We start from the raw sequence: 21,370 nt of genomic DNA on the forward strand, positions 1-21,370 counted from the left end.
TTGGCAGCTGAAAGTCTCACATCCCTCAGTGCCGCGTCCGATCCTCCAAGAGCTCCCATCACCACACGAGGAGGAGGAGGAGGAGGAAGGGGAAGGGGAAGAAGAAGAGGAAGAGGGATTCAGGAAGGGCCCTGGGAAGGATCCTCTGGGAATTCTCACCCCATCTGGGCAGTGGGATTCAATCTGGGAGCCAGCAGGGTGTCCCTGCGGGATGTCCCTGCTCGTGCCGAGGGACGTGCGAGCCCTGCCCTTGCCCAGGATCGCTCCGGTGCCAGTTCCCACAGGCACAGGGAAACTTTTCCTCTGGGAATCCCAATCCCTACCCCAATCCTGGCCAAACCCCGGAGCGCACACGGAGCCAGGAAGGATCGACTGACACAGTCCCAAATTTATTTGTCAAGGCACAAGAAACCCTCCAGATCCCGGACGTTGAAGAAGGGCTCGACCCAAGGAGCCCTCGGGGACTCTCCCCGCTCCGGAGCGGGATCGGGACACTCCAGCAGCACTTGGGGTGTCCCCGTGTCCCCGGACAGAGCCCCCAGTCCCACAGGAATAACAGGCTGGGGATGTCCCCAGAGCTGTCCCCACAGCAGGGCCTCACCCGGCCAGCGGGTGGCCCCTTGTTCGCCCTTCCCGAACGCGGCCCGGGGTCGCTCCCGGTGGGACAAATCCAGCCAGGATCTGGTGTTTAAGGCTAGAAGGAGCCCGGAGGGACACGCGGTGTCGTGCATGGGAACGGGAGCGTCCCCGTGTGGCCCGGCCCCGCTCCCAGCCGGCATTCCCGAGGCTCCAGGCTCGGGAAGGGTGGGAAAGGCGCCCGGGGCAGGACCCGGAGCAGGGAACGGGGAATGCCCACCCCAGGGTGGACATGGAGACACAGGGACAGATCCTCACCCCACGTTCCCTCGGGAAAGGCCTGGAGGGGAGGCGGGGAACGGGAATGGGATGAGGAGGGGCAGCAGCTCCGGGTCCTCCCTGCCGGGGCGCCCCGGGGTGGTCCCGGTTCGGGGCCATCCGGGCGGGGCCGGGGCTCCGGGGGGGCCCCGCTGCCGTCAATCGATCTCCTGCTCCCGACCTGGGGGAAGGGAATCGAGGGGAAAGACATGGAGCACTGGGAAAAGAGAGCCCCGGGGCTGGGATTAATAAATAGCTCCATTAACGAATTAATGAACTCTTGGGGTTGCAGCAGCTCTCGGGAAAAACGGGCTCTCCCCTCCCCAGGCTGCTCCCGACCCTGGGAATCGCACCCAGGCGTGGTTTTATCCCTTCATCCCCACTCCCAGTCGGAAATTCTGGGAGATGTTGTTGTTCCAGCCTCGTTTCTGCTGGAAAGGTGGGATCTGCACCGGGAATGGGAAGCCACGGGGTTGGGAAATGAGGGAATGAGGGATAATTCCCAAGGATATGAAATAATTGGGAAGGGTTAATTCCCAACAGTAAAACCGGGAAGGGGCAACCCCGACACTAAAATCAGCAGGGATTCACCAAGCTCCGATCCAATGGTGAGGAGGGAATAAGCAGAAAAATCGGGATTTGGGGATGTGAAGGAGCCGGGATTGAGCAAAGGCTTTTCCAGGCTTGGAAAACTCTGGACCCTTTTCCAGGCTGAGATGGGCAGGGGGCTGGGAGAACAGGGAAAGGCACCAAGGAGCTGAGGCACCAATTCCCGTGGAATTCCATCTGGAATTCAGCACCAGGATGCCGCTGGGAGTTCCGTGGGCTCCCAGGAATGTCAGAACCAGCCCCAGCAACTCCCGTGATCCCAGAAAATTCATGGAAACCCCCAAAAAACCCCAAATTCCTTCCAGGGTTTGGTGTCGGGAGGCTTTTCCCGATCCCAGAGTGGCCAGGAAAAGGAGAACGAGGGATGCAGGAGCCGCTGGATGCTGGGAGAAACCAGCACAGCCCAAACCGGACTGGAAACAGGAGCTGGGAAACCATAATCTGGGAAAAGCTGATGGGAAACCATAACCTGGGAAAAACTGATGGGAAACCATAATCTGGGAAAATCTGATGGGGGAAAAGGAAAACAGGGAGGGCAAAACCCCCCTGAAACCTGACAAATGTTTCCCATGTGGATTTTAGGGAGAAAACATTGCGAGGGATGCAGGAATTATCCCCGATTTGCCAGAAACATCCACTCACCCTCTCTGCTCTCCGTGGTTTCCAGCAGCTGCAGAGCTGGGAAAAGGGAAAAACATCCCACGGTCAATCCCATCCCCTTCCCGAGGGCCAATCCCATCCCCTTCCCAAAGGAAATGGCTCCAAGGGGCCATTTTTTGGGGAATAACCCCCAAGAGCGACACCCATTTCCAGTTTCCCTGCAGAATTCCAGGGGTTTGTTCCTGTGCCAGTGGATCAAGGGAATTGCTAGGAACATCACGGACCTGCTGGATGCTGGGAAATTCAGGAATTGGGAGGTTTCCTTGTGGGATTCTGTCTTTTTATTAAGGAATTAGGAGGTTTTAATCAGGAATTGGGAGATTTTATTTGGGAATGGGGAGGTTTTATTAAGGAATGGTGAGGTTTATTAAGGAATGGGGAGGTTTATCCAGGACCTGCAAGGTCAGGAGGGTTGGAAAAATCGGGAATACCGAGCACCCGGAGTGCCACCCCAAACCAGGATCGGGCACCCACCTGTCTTGGGCTCCTCCCCCTCCTCATCCCGCTCCTCTGGCCCTGGAAAACAATGATCCAGAGGTGGGAAACCCCCCCAAAACCCCATTCCCGGGATTCTGTGTGTGTCCCTTGGAGCATCCCTGTAATCCTTGACTTTCCAAGTGGGTGTGCCCCAGCCAGGGTGGCACATTCCCGAAAATCCCGGTGGGAAAAGCCACTGGGACATCCGTGTTTTTAGCACAGCAATCACCTGGAGAGGGATCCCTGCATCCCCCAAACCTTGGGATACCCCCTCAGCCCTTCCCTCCCTCCAGCACCCACCAAGATCCCGGCAATTTCCCACCCCCTGCTGCCATTCCCGGTGGGAAAAATTCCTGTCCCTGCTCGCCAGGCTGGCAGCCCTGTCCAGCCCCTGGCTGAGCAAAATCCATGGAAAAAGGGTCATTCCCGAGGGTGTGCAGCCAGCAGTGGGAAACTGGGAGCAAAATCCATGGAAAAAAGGTCATTCCCGAGGGTGGCAGAGCCGCTCCTGCACCCTCTCTTGGAGCTTTTTAGGGAACAAATCCCCCTCTGGTGCCAACACGACCCCGTAAAAATGTGAGGTACGGCCCCAATGGGAGAGGGACGTGGGAAAGGAGCCCGGAGCTGCCTCCAGAGGTGCTGGAGGTGTCCTGGCTGCGGGAATTGGGAGCAGGAAAAGGGGGACACACTCTGGGAAGAGCCAGGTGGGAAGCACTCCCCATGGCCAACGTGGCTCTCTGGGACAGGCATGGCGGTGTCACTCCCCAGTGTCCCTCAGCAGGTGCCACCAGTGCCACCAGTGCCACCCCCTCCACCCCTTCCCAGCCTTTCCCGGATTTACCTGCGCGCTCCTCATCCTCCCGGCAGCTCTCCCGGATCTTCTGGTGGCACACGAAGGCCAGGACGCCGAGCAGCACCACCACGCACACGGCCAGGGCCACTGTCACCCACAGGGCCACCGCCGGGAATGCCAGGGGCTGGCCTTGCGGGGAGGGACGGAAAAGCGCCTGGATCAGCGCCCGCACCCAGGGGGACCCCACATCCGGGGTGACCCCACATCTAGGGTGACCCCACATCCAGGACAGTTCAACATTTGGTGTGACCCCTCATCCAGGATGGTTCAATATCCAGGGTGACCCCACATCCAGGGTGACCGATCCCACAAGCAGGAAAACCCCACATCCAGGGTGATCAACAGCCAAGGCGATCCCACATCCAGGATGATCCCAACACCCAGGATGATCCCACATCCAGGATGGATCACGACCTCAGGAACTGCCATGCCAAGAGAATGTCACCATGGAGGACCTAAATGTCACTTGGTGCCACCCCTGCCATGGGCAGGGACAGCTCTCGTTGTCTCAGGTCACTCCAAGCCCCATCCAGCCTGCCCTGGGACACTTTCAGGGATCCAGGGGCAGTCACAGCTGCTCTGGGAATTCCAGCCCCTCACCACCCTCCCAGCCAGGAATTCCTTCCCAATATCCCATCCATCCCTGCCCTCAGGCAGTGGGAAGCCAATCCCTGTCCTGCCATTCAAAGATTTTTTAAGCAGCCTTTCTCCACCTTTCTTCTTGGTGAGGCCAGTGGGGTGGTGCGACAGCAGGGAGGGAGGCATGCCACTTTCCCTGGAAGTTTTGAGGTGGGGAAAAAAATGTGGAAATCCAAGGGGAGGAGTTGGGTCCATCAATCTACCAATCCTTGGATCCCTCCATCCCTCCATGGACCCATCAATCCATCCCTCCATCCATCCCTCTATCCATCCATCCATCATCCATCCATCCATCCATCCATCCATCCATCCATCCATCCATCCATCCATCCATCAATCCCTCCATCCCTCCATCCATCATCCATCCATCCATCCATCCCTCCATCCATCCCTCCTTCCATCCATCCCTCCCTCCCTCCCTCCACTGTCCCCGCTGTCACCCCGGCCCCGCCGCTCACCCGTGATGGTGACCGAGGCGTGTCCCTGCTGCCGCAGCACCGCGTTCAGCACCAGGCACGAGTAGGTGACGCTGGGCTCCACCAGCACGCGCAGGACGCTGCGCACCTCGAACAGCCCCTCCTCGTTGGCCACCTGCGACGTGGTGACGTTGGCCGTCAGGTTGGCGCCGCGGCCGTCCTGCCACAGCACGCTGGCCTCGGGGTAGCCGCGGGACGCGTGGCACGTCACCACGGCCACGTCGCCCGGCTTCAGGTCCTTGCTGGGCTCCAGGTGCACGCTGGGCTTGGAGTAGGGAGCTGTGGGGACAAAGGGGGTGAGGATGGGGAGCTGGGCCAGCCCCGGGATGGGCTCTCCCAGCTGATAAATCCATCCTCAGCCGAGGGTCACTGCTGGAGTCCTGGAAATTTAGGATTTGGGGTTTTAGTCTACAGTAATAAATATGAGTTAAGATGGAGGATTTGGGGTGTTTGTCCTTCTTCTTCTTCACTCTCTTCTTCCTGCTTCTCCTTGGGTTTGGGTGATCTTTTCCGGTTGGTCAGTGAAAGCCCGCATTGTGGACATTGAGTGATCTTTAATTGGGTTCTAAATAAAAATAACTTAGGTGTCAGGTTTTAATTGGTTTTGCTGGTTGTTTAGAAGTCCTTGAAACAAGTCAGAAGTGGCCGTTTCCTTGCCTTCTTAGACAGGGCTCACACCTCGTGAAACTGTAACTTAGATCAGAAACAAGAAACATTCCAAGACCCAACTCAACATCTGCATTTCCCGTGTATCTTTATCCTGACCTTGGAGCAGGAAAGAGGCAGGAATTCCAACACCGGCCGAGGCGGCCCCTCAGCTGGGACCCTCTCCATGGCAGCAGGAAAAATTATTTTGGGGAAGCGTGGCCATTGGTCCCCAAGCCAGGCTGCCAAAGCCAGGAACCCCTCCTTGTCCTCCTTCTCCTTCTCCTTCTCCTTCTCCTTCTCCTTCTCCTTCTCCTTCTCCTTCTCCTTCTCCTTCTCCTTCTCCTTCTCCTTCTCCTTCTCCTTCTCCTTCTCCTTCTCCTTCTCCTTCTCCTTCTCCTTCTTCTCCTCCTCCTCCTCTCCTCCTCCTCCTCCTCCTCCTCCTCCTTCCTCCTCCTCCTTCCTCCTCCTCCTCGTCCTCATCCTCCTCCTTCCTCCTCCTCCTCCTCCCTCCTTCTCCTCGTCTTCCTCCTCGTCCTCCTCCTTTCTCTTCCTCCTCCTCCCCCTCTCCTCCTCATCCTCTTCCTCCCCCTCCTTCTCCCCCTCCTCCTTCATCTCCTCCTCCTCCTCTCCTCCTCCTCCTCCTCCTCCTCCTTCCTCCTCCTTCCTCCTCCTCCTCCTCCCTCCTTCTCCTCGTCTTCCTCCTCGTCCTCCTCCTTTCTCTTCCTCCTCCTCCCCCTCTCCTCCTCATCCTCTTCCTCCCCCTCCTTCTCCCCCTCCTCTCCTCCTCCTCCTCCTCCTCACCTGCCACCTGCAGCGTGACCGCGGCGCTGTTGTAGTCGCGGACGCGCACGAAGCAGGTGAAGCTGCCCTCGTCGGCGATCCGCACGCTCCGCAGCAGCAGGGACACGTTTCCCTGCTCCAGCTGGTCGTAGAAGAGCGCGGTGCGGTTGGCGTAGCCGCGGCCCTGGTCCTGCAGCAGGTCGCGGCCGCCGGAGAAGCCGTGCACCAGGCGCTTGGTGTCCGTCAGCTGCCAGATGAGGCTCAGCTCCGCCACGCTGAAGTTGGCCTCGGGCGAGAAGGAGCAGAGCAGGGTGGCGTCGTGGCCGAACAGGGCCACCACGGGCTCCTCGGGCACCTGGATCTCCATGGCACCTGCGGGAGGGCACGAGGACACGCTGGGGCACCTCCGGGAGCGCCTCTCGGATTTGCCACCTGGATAGCGTCCAAGAAAATCGAGGGTGCCCATGGCGGGGACACACGGGCAGGTGGCACCTCAGGACTGTCCCCAGCCACATCCAGCACCAAACTGGGGCACCCTCAGCTGCCAGGAGCTACCAGGAGCACCCAAACATGGATTGCATCCAAGCAATGCACATGGGAGGGACAGGTGGACACTTGGGCACACAGGTGGCACCTCAGGACTGTCCCCAGCCACACCACCCTGCTGGAAGTGGAATAATCCCACGTCCAGCACCAAACTGGGAGCACCTTCAGCTGCCAGGAGCACCCAAACCTGAACAACGTCCAAGAAAATCAAGGAGTGCCCATGGAAGGGACACATGGGAAGGACACGCGGGCAGGTGACACCTCAGGACTGTCCCCAGCCACGCCACCCTGCTGGAAGGGGGACAATCCCACATCCAGCACCAAAGCGGGGCACCCTCAGCTTCCAGGAGCTGCCAGGAGCATCCAAACGTGGATTACATTCAAGCAATGCCCATGGGAGGGACACGGGCAGGTGACACCTCAGGACTGTCCCCAGTCATGGCGCCCTGATGGAAGTGGAATAATAATTCCACATCCAGCACCAAACCAGGGACACCTTCAGCTGCCAGGAGCAGCCATGGGCACCCAAACCTGCACGGGGACCCGGAGCCTGGCTTGTCCCCACGGGCACAGGACGGCGGGTGGCCGCGGTGGGGACGGTCCCCAGGAGCCAGCCCGGGCAGGCTGGCAGGCGCTAGGTGGCACCAGAGCTCCAGCGCGGTGCCAAACGGAGCGGCACAGCTCCATCCCAGCCATCCCAGCGCCGTGGAGGGATTCCAGCTCATCCCAGTGCCGTGGAGGGATTCCAGCTCATCCCAGCGCCGTGCAGCGATTCCAGCGCATCCCAGTGCCATGGAATGATTCCAGCGCATCCCAGTGCCATGGACGATTCCAGTTCATCCCAGTACAATGGAAGGAATGATTCTAGCCCATCTCAGTGCCATGGAATGATTTCAGCACATCCCAGCACCATGGAATGAGTGATTCCAGCTCATCCCAGTGCCATGGAGCGATTCCAGCACATCCCAGTGCCATGGAATGATTCCAGCGCATCTTAGTGCCATGGACGATTCCAGTTCATCCCAGTACAATGGAATGAGTGATTCCAGCCCATCCCAGTGCCATGGAGCGATTCCAGTGCATCCCAGCACCATGGAGCGATTCCAGTGCATCCCAGTGTCATGGAGCGATTCCAGCACATCCCAGTGCCATGGCACAATTCCAACTCATCCAGTGCCATGGAATGACTCCAACCCCATCCCAGTGCCATGGAATGATTCCAACCACATCCCAGTGCCGTGGAATGATTCCAGTACATCCCAGTGCCATGGCAAAATTCCAACTTATTCAGTGCCATGGAATGATTCCAGCCCCATCCCAGTGCCATGGAAGGATTCCAGCCCCATCCCAGTGCCATGGCACAATCCCAGCCCCATGCCAGTGCCATGGAACGATCCCAGCCCCACTCCATGGCAAGCACGTCCAACATGGGGCTGAGGGCAGGAGCGGGACAGGGAATTCCCGGGAAGATCCCATGCTGGGAGGATGAGGAGGGCAGGAAGGAGCCCTGCCAGGGCAGCAGAGGGGCAGGGAGCGGGTACGGGGCAGCCGGGCTGGCTCGGGCACATCCCGGCACCTCGGCTCCGGCCGGATAAACACCAGGAGCCAGCCGGGCCGGATCCGCAGCGGGCACTGCCAGCAGCTCTCCTGGGAAGCGGAATCCCTCAGGATTGACTCCTCCCATGGCTCTGCCACTCGGGAAGGAGGAGTCCCCTGCCAGGAGGGGCCACCCAAGGCTGTCACCCCACGGAACACGGAGCTGCCACCCTGGGGCACTGCTCTGTGGGGACGCAGGTGACACTGGGGACATCCCAGTCCCCCAGCCCCACTCACCTGCCAGCCCCAGCGACAGGATCAGCACTGGGAAGAGCATCCTCGGCACCAGGAGAGTCGGGATGAGGAAGCAGGAGTGGGCACGGCCCCGGGAATCCTGGCGGGCAGGCTCCTGAGGGAAAGCACAAGGAAACGCCGGGATGGGGCTGGGAAGGAGGGACACAGCAAGGGAAGGGAGGGAACCAGGCCCGGGGATCCCTCACCAGCCATTCCCAGCGATCCCTCACCGGCCATTCCCGGGGATCCCTCATTGGCCATTCCCAGGGATCCCTCACCAGCCATTCCCAGCAATCCCTCACCGGCCATTCCCGGAGATCCCTCACCGGCCATTCCCAGGAATCCTTCACCGGCCATTCCCGGAGATCCCTCACTGGCCATTCCCAGGGATCCCTCACCGGCCATTCCCGGAGATCCCTCACTGGCCATTCCCAGGGATCCCTCACCGGCCATTCCCAGGGATCCCTCATCAGTCATTCCCAGGGATCCCTCACCGGCCATTCCCAGGGATCCCTCATCAGTCATTCCCAGGGATCCCTCACCGGCCATTCCCAGGGATCCCTCATCAGTCATTCCCAGGGATCCCTCACCGGCCATTCCCAGGGATCCCTCATCAGTCATTCCCAGGGATCCCTCACCGGCCATTCCCAGGGACCCCTCATTGGCCATTCCCAGGGATCCCTCACCGGCCATTCCCGGGGCGCACCCACCCCCTCTATAACCATGGGAAGGGATTCACTCCAGCCCGGCGCGGGCCAAGGGCTCCCGGCACCCGGGGATCCCCCCATTCCCGGCACCGAGGAGCCGGCGGCAGCTCCGGAGGCGCGGCCGTGCCCCGGGGGAGCCACGTGAGCCTCTTCCCTCCTCGCTTCTCCTCCTCCCCTTCTGTCCCTCCTTTCCCAGCTCTTCCCTCAGCGCCGGGCCGTTCCCTGCCCGCGCTCCGAGAGGAGGCAGCCGCTCCCGGGGCCGGAATTCAGCTCCAAACCAGCTCCAGGAGGAGCTCGGAGCGAGAGGGGTTGGGGATTCCCGGCTCCCGGAGCGGGGCTCGTCCCTGCCCGCGGCAGGAAAATCTCCGGGACGGGAGCGGCCCGGAAAAGCGGGAATTCAGCCGGAGCTGGATGTGGGGAAGGTGAGGGCACAGCGCCCGGCGCCGCTGCATTCCCGAGGATCCCGCGTGAGGAATGAGCTCCGGACAGCGGCGCCACTGCCTGGCCCCTCCCTGTCCCCTCCGTGTCACAGCACATCCCAGGGTCCCGCTGTGTCCCTTCCCTGTCCCCTCCCTGTCATAGCACATCCCAGGGTCCCGCTGTGTCCTGTTCCCTCCCTACCCCCTCCCTGTCACAGGGACCCGCTGTGTCCCATGCCTGTCCCCTCCTTGTCCCAGCACATCCCAGAGTCCCCCTGTGTCCTGTTCCCTCCTTGTTCCAGCGCATCCCAGGGTCCCGCTGTGTCCCCTCCCTGTCACAGGGTCCCGCTGTGTCCCATGCCTGTCCCCTCCCTGTCCCATCCCATCCCCATCCCATCCCAGGGTCCTGCTGTGTCCCCTCCCTGTCCCAGGGTCCCGCTGTGTCCTCTCTGTCCCCTCTCTGTCCCCGGTCCCGCTGTCCCACCCGGGGTCCCTGGCACTGTCACTGTCACATCCGCGGGGTCACGGCACGGCGTCCCCGGGGTGCAGTGGGAACAGCCTCGGTCTCATCTCCTAAATCCGCTTCAACCGGGAAAGCGGCAGCGCCAGCGGCCACGGGGAAACTGAGGCACACAGGGGAAACGGGTACAGGGAATGGGGGGAAACCGGGACACGAGGGGAAACTGAGGCACCACCAGGAATGGGGGGAAACTGAAGCACAAGGGGAAAAGTGGGGAATGGGGAAAACTGAGGCACAGGGAATGAGGGAAACTGAGGCACAGGGAATGGGGGAAACTGAGGCACAGGGCATGGGGGAAACTGAGGCACGAGGGGGAAAACTAAGGCACAAGGGGAAAAGTGGGGCACAGGGAATGGGGGGAACTGAGGCCCGTTTCTACCGCAAGAGCCACAAGAGAGTTTCCCTTCTCCTTCTCTCCCAAGCATGAGGCAAAGTAAACCTATCCCGTTTTTTTCCCAAGCCCTATCCCTAACTTTTCCCAGCTGGACGCACCCCAGGCAGCCGGGAAGGAGAGAAAGGGGGACAGGGCATCACTTCCCGTGAGAGGGAAACCCCGGCTCATCCCCCTCGGAATCCTGCCCTGTTCCTGGGGATGTGAAACAATCCCTCTCGTCCAGGTTCGGTGACCTACAGCTCCTGCCAGGCCAGCTCTGGTGTCACAGCAAAGGGACACCCGTGTCCCCAACCCTCCCACTGCAGTCCACAGTGTCACCGTGCTGTGACTCAGTTTCCCAAGTCCCCAAGAACAAAAGACCTGAGCTCAGGTTGGGATATCAGGAATCCCACAAAAACTTCCTTTGGAAGGGGGATGCCCACGTGCCAGGGATGGCTGAACCCTCCGGAAACCCAAGCAATAATTAAATCCCTTGGGAATCATACGTCACCCCTTCCCTATTTTTATAATCCCCAAATCATCACCCTGAGGCGTCAAGGAAACACCTACGGATCCAGGGAGCAGTCCTGGCCTCCCAGTCCAGCTCGATCCCGGTTTTTGGGGTGCCTGGGTCAGGCCCTCCTCTGCCCCTCTGCTCGAGCCAAGAGCCCGGCTCTGCTCCAGGATTATTTTTAGTTCCAGCTCAACTTCTGGGCATGCAGCAGCAGTGCCTCACTCGGGACTCTGCGGGGATGGGGAGTGCAAGGTGGGACACAGCCCCCAAATCCCATTGGGGATGCGGGGTGGGGTGTCTGGGGTCAGGAAGGGACGAGGGTTCAGGGTGACACCTGGCAGGAGGAAGGGACGAGGATTTGGGGTAAAATACTGGGAAGGAGGAAGGGAGGAGGATTTGGGGTACAAGATTGGGAAGGAGGAAGGGATGAGGATTTGGGGTGCAATACTTGACAGAAGGAAGGAACAAGGATTCGGGCTGATCCTTGCCGGGAAGAAGGGATTGGGATTCAGGATGCAGCAGTGCTGGGAGGAAGGGTGGCTGGGCTATCCCGGGTCTCGGCGCGGGGGAAAGGGGAACCAGCACTTCCCCTCGGGACCGTGTGCCCCGCGCGGGGCGCGTTCACTCCCGGATACCCGAGAGGGCGGCTCCAATGGCATTCCCAGGCATCCCGGGGTGCCACCGTCCCTGCACCCACCCCCGCCGCGGGGCCCCGCCTGCCCCCCGGGACTGCCCCGCACCGGGCCGGGGGGACCTCCGCAGCCCCCCCAGCCCCGCGGGGCTCCCCGAGCCCCCCGGCCCCGCCGGCCCCGGCCCGGGGGAGCCCCATTCATTCCTCCCTGCCTCCCTTTCTCCCTCCGTCCGTCCCGGAACCCCGCCCGGCGCCCGGCCGCGGCCCGCGGGAGGGGCGGCGGCAGCGGGGCGGCCCCGGGCGCGGAGCAGCTGCGGGGGAGCCCCGCTCCCGGCCGGCCCCCGCGCCCCCCGAACCCCCGGGCCGCCCCCGGAGCCCCGGCACTCACCGGGCCGGCGGCGGAGGCAGCGCGGGCAGCGGGCGGCGGCCCCCGCGGGATTGGCTGCGGCCGCTTCCTGCCGGGAACGGCGCGGGAGGAGCCTGGAGCCGGGAGAGGGGAGAGGGGACCGGGGAGAGACAGGGGACCGGGGAGAGGGCAGCGGGGAGCCGGGAGAGGAGACAGAGGGGACCGGGGAGAGAGGAGAGAGGGGAGAAAAGGGAGACCGGGGAGCCGGGAGAGGGGAGCGGGGAGAGGGGAGCGGGGAGAGAGGGGAGAGAGGAGAAAGAGGGGAGCGGGGAGCCGGGAGAGGGGAGAGAGGGGATTGGGGAGAGGGGAGAGAGGAGAGAGGAGACTGGGGAGCCGGGAGAGGGGAGCCGGGGGACCGGGGAGCCGGGAGGGGAGAGAGGAGAGGACTGAGGAGACCAGGAATGGGGATTGGGAAGCCTGGGGACTGGGGAGCCTGGAGCCAGGAGAGGGGAGCCAGGGGACTGGGGAGCCAGGAGAGAGGAGCGAGGGGATTGGGGAGACTGGGAATGGGGATTTGGGAGACTGGGAATGAGGACTGGGGAGACTGGGGGATCCTGGGGGATCGGGAAACCGGAGAATGGGAAATGGGGAGGCTGGAGCTGGGAGAGGGGAGCGAGGTGAATGGGGAGACCGGGAATGGGGGTTAGGGTGCCTGGGGGATTGGGAAGCCTGGGGAATTGGGGAGCCTAGGAATGGGGAACGGGGAGCCTGGAGCCAGGCATTGAGGAAACTGGAGAGGAGGATTGGGGAGCGCTGAGCAGGGAAGTTGGAGAGCAGTGAGCCGGGGACTGGGGGGACTGGGGATTGGGGGATTGGGGAGCATGGAGGATTGGGGTGCACAGGGCTGGGGGATTGGGGAGCCTGGGGTTGGGGGATTTGGGTTGACAGAGCCGTGAGTGTTGGGGAGCAGCAGGCCAGAGGGATTGGGGGTGTCTGGAGCCTGAGGGTTGGGGTACAGGCTGGGTGAAGGCATTGGGGGATTGGGGTGCACTGAGGGCACTGGGGTACACCCTGACCCAGGGATTTGGGGTGCAGGGAGCCAGGGGAGCAGAGTACAGCAGCCTGGGGGATGTTGGGGTGACAGAGCCCGGGGACCAGGACACAGCAGTCCAGAGAGTTGGGGGACACAGAGGCAGGGAATGTTGGGGTGCTCAGGGCTGGGGAAACGGGGTGCATGGAGCCAGGTGAAACCCTCAGAGCTGGGGGAGGCAGCCCCGGGGGATTGGGGTGCACAGAACCAGGGATTTTGGAAATCTCAAATTCAGGACGAGGTGCACAGAACCAGGGATTTTGGAAATCTCAAATTCAGGACGAGGTGCACAGAACCAGGGATTTTGGAAATCTCAAATTCAGGACGAGGTGCACAGAACCAGGGATTTTGGAAATCTCAGATTTCGGATGAGGTGCACAGAACCAGGCAGGAAGGCTGAGCCATCGCCTCTGGGGAGGACAAAAGGCAGCTGGAATTTGCCAGGTGGAGCCCAAGCTGCTTCCCAGGAAAATCCTGGTTAATGATTTCCCCACGCCGTGCTGGGCAGAGAGTGCTGCTGGGACACGGGGGAACCCCCAAAACTGCGGGAGCTGTGGCACAGGAACACCCACGAGGGGGGTTTGGGCCTTTCCTTTGCTGCAAAGGAAGCTCCTCACCCTCATGATTACAGGGGAAAGCTGCAACACCCAAAGCTGAGAGCTGAAAATGAAAAGGCAAGTTAAAATAACCCCAGACGTGCTATATTTAAACCATTCCAGGGGGTTGTTTTTTTTTTTCCCTGGCAGGCAAGGGAGGATTTTGGAGTGGGGGAGCTGCTGAAAGGCTGCGTGCTGTGACCGGGGCACCCACGGTGACAGCAGGGTGAGACCAACCCGCTTCAAAAGGCACGAAATGGGGAGCCCTGTGCTGCATTCCCAGGTGTGCCCTGAAAATCCAGAGGATTTCTTGGAAGGGGCCTTCAGGATTGACTCATCCCAGCCCCTGCCATGGGCAGGGACACCTTCCACTGTCCCAGGTGACTCCAAGTCCTGTCCTTGGGCACTCCCAGAGATCCAGGGGCTGCCACAGCTGCTCTGGACACCCTGTGCCAGGGCCTCACCTCCCTCACAGGGCGGAATTCCTTCCCAATATCCCATCTAACCCTGCCTCTGGCAGTGGGAGCCATTCCCTGTGTCCTGTCCCTCCATCCCTTGTTCCCAGTCCCTCTCCAGCTCTCCTGGAGCCCCTTCAGGCCCTGGCAGGGGCTCTGAGCTCTCCCTGGAGCCTTCTCCTCTCCAGGTGAGCACCCCCAGCTCTCCCAGTCTGGCTCCAGAGGGGCTCCACCCTCAGAGCAGCTCCATGGCCTCCTCAGGATTTTTTCCAGCAGCTCCAGGCCCTGCAGATGTTGCAGACTCTGAGGTGGGGGCTCAGCTGAGCAGGGCAGAATTCCCTCCCTCACCCGCTGCCCACGCTGTGGGACAAGCCTGGCACAGCAACTTCACAGGGCTCTCCAGCATCCAGCACCCCAAACCACAGGTGGAATCCAAGAAAAAGACACAAATCCCCCAGAAAAGACATCAGCTGGCAGCACTGCCCGGGCAGGGCTTCCCACCGTCCTGGCTCTGTCCCTTCTCCCCCAGTCCAGATGACAAAGGCAGCGTCACAGCTTTGAGTTCTGAACCACAAGGGCTGCTCTGCTCCTGGAGGTGTCTGAGGGCACGGAGGGAGCTCTGAGCACCTGGAGATTTCTGAGAGTTTAATAGAAACACCAAAAAATGAAAACAAACCTCCACATACACACACACACACAAACAAAAAAACAAAAAAAACAAAACAAAACCCACACAAAAAACCCCCAACCAAACAACCCCACAAAAAACCCAAAAAAAAAGGAAAAAAAAATTAAAAACCCAGGAAAAATGAAGAAGCTTGGAAACAAAGGCAGGTTTTTAACACCAAAACATGCTCAGAATTAAAATCTGCTGCTCGTAGGTCTGCTTGTAATTAACAATGAAAGGGCTTCTGGGGAAGTTTCATTTGGGGATGTTTCCATCCCAAATGATTCTTTTTGGCTTGTTTTTCTTCCTCAATCCCTGCAGTGGCCCAGGTGTGTGAGGAGAAGAAATGTGCACAACAATGACCCAAAAAAACTCAGAAATGTGAATCGGGGATTTGCAGGGTAAATTCTGTGCTCAGGCAGGATTCAATCAGGGGAGGAGGGAGGTGCTGGGACACCTCCAGAGCCTCCCCGGGAGGGCTCCAGGGCCAGCCCTGGGACTCAGGGCTGTTTCTCCTGGCCAATATTGCCGTGGAAATGCTGCCCTGCTCCCCCTGGGGATGTGGGAATCAGGGCGTGGTGCCCAGGAGGCGCATTCCCAAATTTCTGACCAGCGCGGGTATCCAGCACCCAGCACTGATCCAGTGCAAGGCAGGGGCTGGAGTGTGAATCCCCCCTTCCATCCATCCATCCCCAGTCCTGCCGAGGGCAGGGAATCCCAGACTGGTTTGGGTTGGGAAGGGCCCTACAGCCCATCCAGTGCCACCCCTGCCATGGGCAGGGACACCTCCCGCTGTCCAACCTGGCCTGGGGCACTGCCAGGGATGGGGAAAGTGCCCTGTCCCATCCTGACCTCCCTCCGGAGCCCTTTGGAAGCTGGATCCACACAGTCCCGCCCGCTGCAGGAGCCTTGGACACAAGGAAAACGCCATAAACCAGCTCTGGCTCCTGCAAGGAGCACCAGGAACGCCCCAGTGCCAAACCCAGAGGATGTGGGGCAGCAGGAAGGGGCTGTGGAGGTTTTGAGCCGTGGGGCAGAGCAGGGAGCCGGGGCCAGGAGAAAACAACCCCACAAGCCCAGCCTGGGTCTCTCTGTGCTGAGGCTGCCCTGGATAAGCCCAGTCCTGCCAGCTCGGGAGGGACAGAGCCGGGGTTCCTCGGATGTGGCTGTGCTGGGATGTGGGGCTGGGGAGTCGCTCAGGGGGGATTCCAGGGCTGTGCTGGGGCAGGGGCCACTCTGGGCACAGCTCAGCGTTTTCCCAAGGCCGTTCCCAAGCCTGGAGCGGGCTCCAGAGGCAGAACCCTCCTGATGGAAACGGGATGAGCTCCCGGGTGTGGCTGAGCCCTGCTCCTGCAGCTCCATCCCTCTGTCATGTCCCCACGGCCAGAAGATGCCTGTGGTGAGGGCTCGGAGCCTCCAGCTGTCCCTCGGGTCACACCAGCTCCAGAAAACGGCTCTCCCCGAATCCATGGGGGTTTTATCCATCCCCAAATCTGGATAGGACCCAGGACGGCAAGAGCCAGAGGTGCCAGAGGTCTGGGATGTTCCCACAATGCAGATGAGCGAATCCCACTGAATTAATTGAAATATTAACAATTTATTTGGGTCAGCTCCTCAGATTCCAACTGGGGAGCTCTGGTGCGAGGGAAGAACTGGGAATAAGCCCTGGGAAGTGGGGACAGGCACAGTGCAACCACCTTTAATTATCCATGAATTGCCCTGAGGGGCCTGCAAGGGGCAGTGGGGCAGGGTGAGCTCAGGGTCACCCCTGCATTCCCAGAAAAGGCTCGGGACAGCCTTCCCAAGCCGTGTGCGTGCCAAGGGCAGCTCCTGCCAGCTGTGCCCGGCGCTCAGCCAGCCCCAGGCGGCCTCCCCGGCCCAGAGGTGGTGAGTTTTTAAAATGCCATGAAAATTCCAGCAGCACTGGGAGCAGCCCTTGCCCCTGGTGCTTCCTGCAGCTCCAGCGAGCTCCTCCTGGGTGGGATCAGCCGTTCCCAGGGGATTTATCCCAGTCTGGGCTCGGGGGATGTGTGTGTGCACCCCAAACCACATCACTGCCCCCTCCTCACTCCCTGCAGGGGCAGGCACAGGCCCGGCCCCGTTCACAGAGCTTTTTCCACAGCCTGCAGGATGAAAAGCTCCTCTATTCCTGCTCCTGTGAGGCGTGAAGGGATGAGGAGCCAGCTGTGCTCCAGGCCCTTGGAGAGCCCTTCCCCTCCTCCAGGCATGGAAAATGAGGCCTTTTTCCTGTTCCTCCTGCTTCGTTCCCACATCCTCCCCCTGCTTTGCTGCCACCAGCACCCAACACCTCTGGGCTGGGATTCACACCCAGCAAGGACAGCAGGGAGAAGGCAAAAAAGTGGATTTCCCCCTCCAGATTTAAAAAATATGAGACTTTCTCCCTCAAAGGCAACCCCTCTCTGTGCTGTCCCAGAGCCAGCTGTGCAGTGGGACCCCTCAGCCCTGCAGCCCGCCTGGAAGGCAGCAGCAGCATTGCACTGGCAAACCTGAGGCCAGAGAAACCCCCAGAACAGCAGCCAGAGGCTCCTGCTTCACTCCCAAAGCCTGTGCAGCAGTTTGATCTCCCAGGAAATTAATTCAGCTCGGAGCAGCCCAGCTATCTGTAAATATCAGCCAGGTGTCTCCTTATCAGAGAAAAGTCACCGGGCTTTTCTTCAGCCCAGCAACGCCCCTGGAAGATGCTTCCAGTGTGGCTTTCATCCCTGCAGGGCTGTTACCTCTAAAACCTTTCCTTGAGGGCTGTTCTTCAATAAGCCACAAACCCCACGTGGCTACAGCGAACAAACTCGGGGCAGCAGAACAGCAGAGCCAGGCAGGATAAACCCCTGGGCACTGCCCGAGGGGGGCACCACATCCCCAAGGAAGCGGTGACAGCCGGCCCAGCCATGTGGCACTCGGAAAGAGCTGCCACCAGGGGGGACAAGGCACACCCAGACCATCCAGTGGCACCTGGAACAAGGTCAGGAGTGAAGGGTGCGGGCTGCTCCCCAAAAAGCTGCACGGATTTCACGCAGAGCTGAAGGCTTCCCCCTTGCACTTTCAGTGACCTGAAGCTGGCCCAGTGTCACAGCAGCCGTGCCCAGAGCAGCAGTGGCGCCCCTGGCAGTGTCCCAGGCAGGGCTGGGGACACCCTGGGGCAGTGGGACAGGTCCCTGCCTGTGGCAGGGTGGGTGTGGGTCCCTCCCCACGCCCTGACTGGGATGCTGTGACCCCAGGGCTGAGGCCGGGGTGCGTGACAGGATCCTCTGGAGTTCAGCTCCTGCATGGGAGGCACCACCGGGATCACACAGGGCCTGGCAGAGCTCTGCGTGTGCTGTGAGAGATCCCAGAGGCATGTCCTGCCACATACGGACACACGGACACAGGGACACAGGGACACACGGACACAGGGACACAGGGACACAGGGACACAGGGACACAGGGACACAGGGACACACGGACACACAGACACACAGGCACAGGGACACACGGACACACGGACACAGGGGCATACGGACACAGGGACACAGGGGCATACGGACACATGGACACAGGGACACAGGGACACACTGCCCTGCCCTGCACACCACTGCTCCAGAGGCACCTTCTGCCGCAGACGGACACACGGACACATGGACACAGGGACACACAGACACAGGGACACAGGGACACACGGACACACGGACACAGGAGCACATGGACACAGGGGCACATGGACACAGGGGCACATGGACACACGGACACACGGACACACGGACACACTGCCCTGCCCTGCACACCACTGCTCCAGAGGCACATCCTGCTGCATACGGACACACAGACACACGGACACAGGGACACATGGACACACTGCCCTGTCCCACACTGCATCCCAGTGCTCCTGAGGCACATCCTGCTGCACACTGACACACAGACACCGGGACACATGGACACACTGCCCTGTCCTGCACACCACCGCTCCAGAGGCACATCCTGCTGCACATGGACACACAGACACACAGACACACAGACACACAGACACACAGACACACAGACACACAGACACACAGACACACAGACGCGGGGACACACTGCCCTGTCCTACACTGCATCCCACTGCTCCAAAAGCACATCCTGCTGCGTGTGGACACACACACAGACGGACACAGGGACACAGGGACATCCCCAAAGAACAGGCACAGGATCCTGTGAGTGCCTCCACTGTTGGACACACCCCGATCCCTCTCCAGCCCAGTTTCCTGGGAAAGCAGCGTGTGCCTGTCCCTCCTCTCCCCAGGAATGCACTTCCAAACTCTTTCAGTGTGACACAAGCTGGAAGCTGAAGGTTTTCCCCAGCTTGGCTGGGAATCCAGCAGGAGCCAGGCCTGCTCCAGCAGCTTCATCCCAGCCTGTGCCATGGCTCTCCCGGCTCCTGCAGCGGTGGGGAAGGGCTGATCCAATGGGAACGGAGCTGGAGATGGAATAACCCCCACACTCTGCTCATGGAGCAGCTGACTGTGAGCACACCGCATCTCCAGGCTCATATATTTTCGGAGCCCACCCTGTGGTGCACAGCACGGAGTTTTTTTCCAAGAAAAGCCCTTCCCAAAGTGGCTCCTCCACCTCAGCACCATCCTCCTTCTCCTCATTCCACCTTCCTCCGAGGCAGCTGCCAGCACGGGAGAGGGAATGCGGCAGCTGCAGGAGCTCCTCTGTGGCTGCTGCTCCTCAGCCCAGCTGTCCCATGGCAACGTGACAAGGGCCAAGGTGCCACCTTGGCCTGTCCCCTGCCCATGCCACCTGCCGGCCCTGCCCCTCGCAGGTGGCTGGAGGGGTGCTCAGAGGAGCCGGCAGCTCCCGAGGGCAGCTGGAGGCACAGGTGATGCCTTTGGTTTTATCTTTTATATTTTCACATTCTGTGCTGCCCAGGGGTGCAGCTCTGAGCTCACAGTCAGGGTCACTCAGCTCTGCACAGGGCAGGGACACAAAACAAATCCATTCCTGCTGCACACCAAGGACAACTTTCAGCCCCAAAGCACAAACAAGGGTGGCTGGAGGGAGGAACAAGAAGGATGGGACCTCCCAATCTGGAGCTGGAATTGGACACTTAAACCCCAAAATGCAAACGGACCAAAACTTATAAAAATGTAAAATCTCGTGACCTTTTTTAGTCCACCCTGGGTGTAGCCCTGGCCAGGCTCTTGTCCTGCCCAAGGTGTGCCCTAAAGGCCTTTCAATAAATCTCTCCTTTATTCTCCAACTCTGTGCAGTCTCTGTTCCAGGCCAGCTGTCCCAAGGCATCCCAGGAGGCTCCAGCTTCTCCCAGCTCTCCCAGATTCCCACTCACCATCAGCTGGCTGCTCCCACCCGCAGCTGGGGCAGCTCTGTGGCCTGGGGATGGCCTCAGGTCCCCTCAGGAACACGGGGACATGCAGGACAGCTGTCCACGGAAACACAGAGCCCTCCCTAACCTTTACCCTGGGCCTGTTTGCTCTAACAGAGCCCAGAGAAGGGCACACGCCAGCAAAGCCTGAAATAACCTCTGCACCCTCCCGCTTTCCCTGGACACCAGCGGGCTTTTCCCGATGTTTGGAAGGTTTGGAAGGCATTCCCATGACCTCAGGGAGCAGCAGCGAGCACTGGAGCCCCCGGGATGGGCACGGAGGGTGGGGGCTGCCCCTGGTGCAGCTGCACAGCGCCAGCCCCGCTCCTGCTGGAACCCAGCCCTGCTCCTGCACAGCCCCAGCCCTGCTCCTGCACAGCCCCAGCCCCGCTCCCGCTGGAGCCCAGCCCTGCTCCTGCACAGCCCCAGCCCCGCTCCTGCACAGCCCCAGCCCCGCTCCTGCACAGCCCCAGCCCTGCTCCTGCACAGCCCCAGCCCTGCTCCTGCACAGCCCCAGCCCTGCTCCTGCACAGCCCCAGCCCTGCTCCTGCACAGCCCCAGCCCCGCTCCTGCACAGCCCCAGCCCCGCTCCTGCACAGCCCCAGCCCCGCTCCCGCTGGAGCCCAGCCCTGCTCCTGCACAGCCCCAGCCCCGCTCCCGCTGGAGCCCAGCCCCGCTCCTGCACAGCCCCAGCCCTGCTCCTGCACAGCCCCAGCCCTGCTCCTGCACAGCCCCAGCCCTGCTCCTGCACAGCCCCAGCCCTGCTCCTGCACAGCCCCAGCCCCGCTCCTGCACAGCCCCAGCCCCGCTCCTGCACAGCCCCAGCCCCGCTCCCGCTGGAGCCCAGCCCTGCTCCTGCACAGCCCCAGCCCCGCTCCTGCACAGCCCCAGCCCCGCTCCCGCTGGAGCCCAGCCCTGCTCCTGCACAGCCCCAGCCCTGCTCCTGCACAGCCCCAGCCCCGCTCCTGCACAGCCCCAGCCCTGCTCCTGCACAGCCCCAGCCCTGCTCCTGCACAGCCCCAGCCCTGCTCCTGCACAGCCCCAGCCCCGCTCCCGCTGGAGCCCAGCCCTGCTCCCGCTGGAGCCCAGCCCCGCTCCTGCACAGCCCCAGCCCCGCTCCTGCACAGCCCCAGCCCCGCTCCTGCACAGCCCCAGCCCTGCTCCTGCACAGCCCCAGCCCCGCTCCTGCTGGAGCCCAGCCCCGCTCCTGCACAGCCCCAGCCCCGCTCCCGCTGGAGCCCAGCCCCGCTCCTGCACAGCCCCAGCCCCGCTCCTGCA

The 21,370-nt window shown here is 61.2% G+C and overlaps 1 protein-coding gene across 5 annotated transcripts; it reads right to left on the reverse strand.

Moving 5' to 3' along the window:
- Positions 1 to 350: 350 nt before the first annotated feature.
- Positions 351 to 12,086, reverse strand: CD276 (CD276 molecule). Of its 5 annotated transcripts, XM_063412161.1 has the most exons (9): positions 11,965 to 12,086; positions 11,002 to 11,175; positions 8,416 to 8,527; positions 6,058 to 6,408; positions 4,591 to 4,887; positions 3,482 to 3,622; positions 2,638 to 2,679; positions 2,146 to 2,181; positions 358 to 1,075 (listed from the first exon to the last, which is right to left on the reverse strand). In XM_063412161.1, exons 3-9 carry the CDS (start codon positions 8,453 to 8,455, stop codon positions 1,053 to 1,055), a joined length of 930 nt encoding a protein of 309 aa, XP_063268231.1. In that variant the 5' UTR covers positions 8,456 to 8,527; positions 11,002 to 11,175; positions 11,965 to 12,086; the 3' UTR covers positions 358 to 1,052. The 5 variants fall into 5 exon arrangements, 4 of the variants coding, with proteins under 4 accessions (XP_063268230.1, XP_063268229.1, XP_063268231.1 ...); XM_063412162.1 differs by lacking the exon at positions 11,002 to 11,175 and having other exon boundaries at positions 11,965 to 12,075; XM_063412160.1 differs by lacking the exons at positions 2,638 to 2,679; positions 11,002 to 11,175; positions 11,965 to 12,086 and adding an exon at positions 9,099 to 9,123 and having other exon boundaries at positions 351 to 1,075; positions 3,482 to 3,617.
- Between the last annotated feature and the right edge of the window lie 9,284 nt (positions 12,087 to 21,370).

Source organism: Prinia subflava, chromosome 15 (assembly GCF_021018805.1).
Source record: "Prinia subflava isolate CZ2003 ecotype Zambia chromosome 15, Cam_Psub_1.2, whole genome shotgun sequence".
Taxonomy (NCBI): domain Eukaryota; kingdom Metazoa; phylum Chordata; class Aves; order Passeriformes; family Cisticolidae; genus Prinia; species Prinia subflava.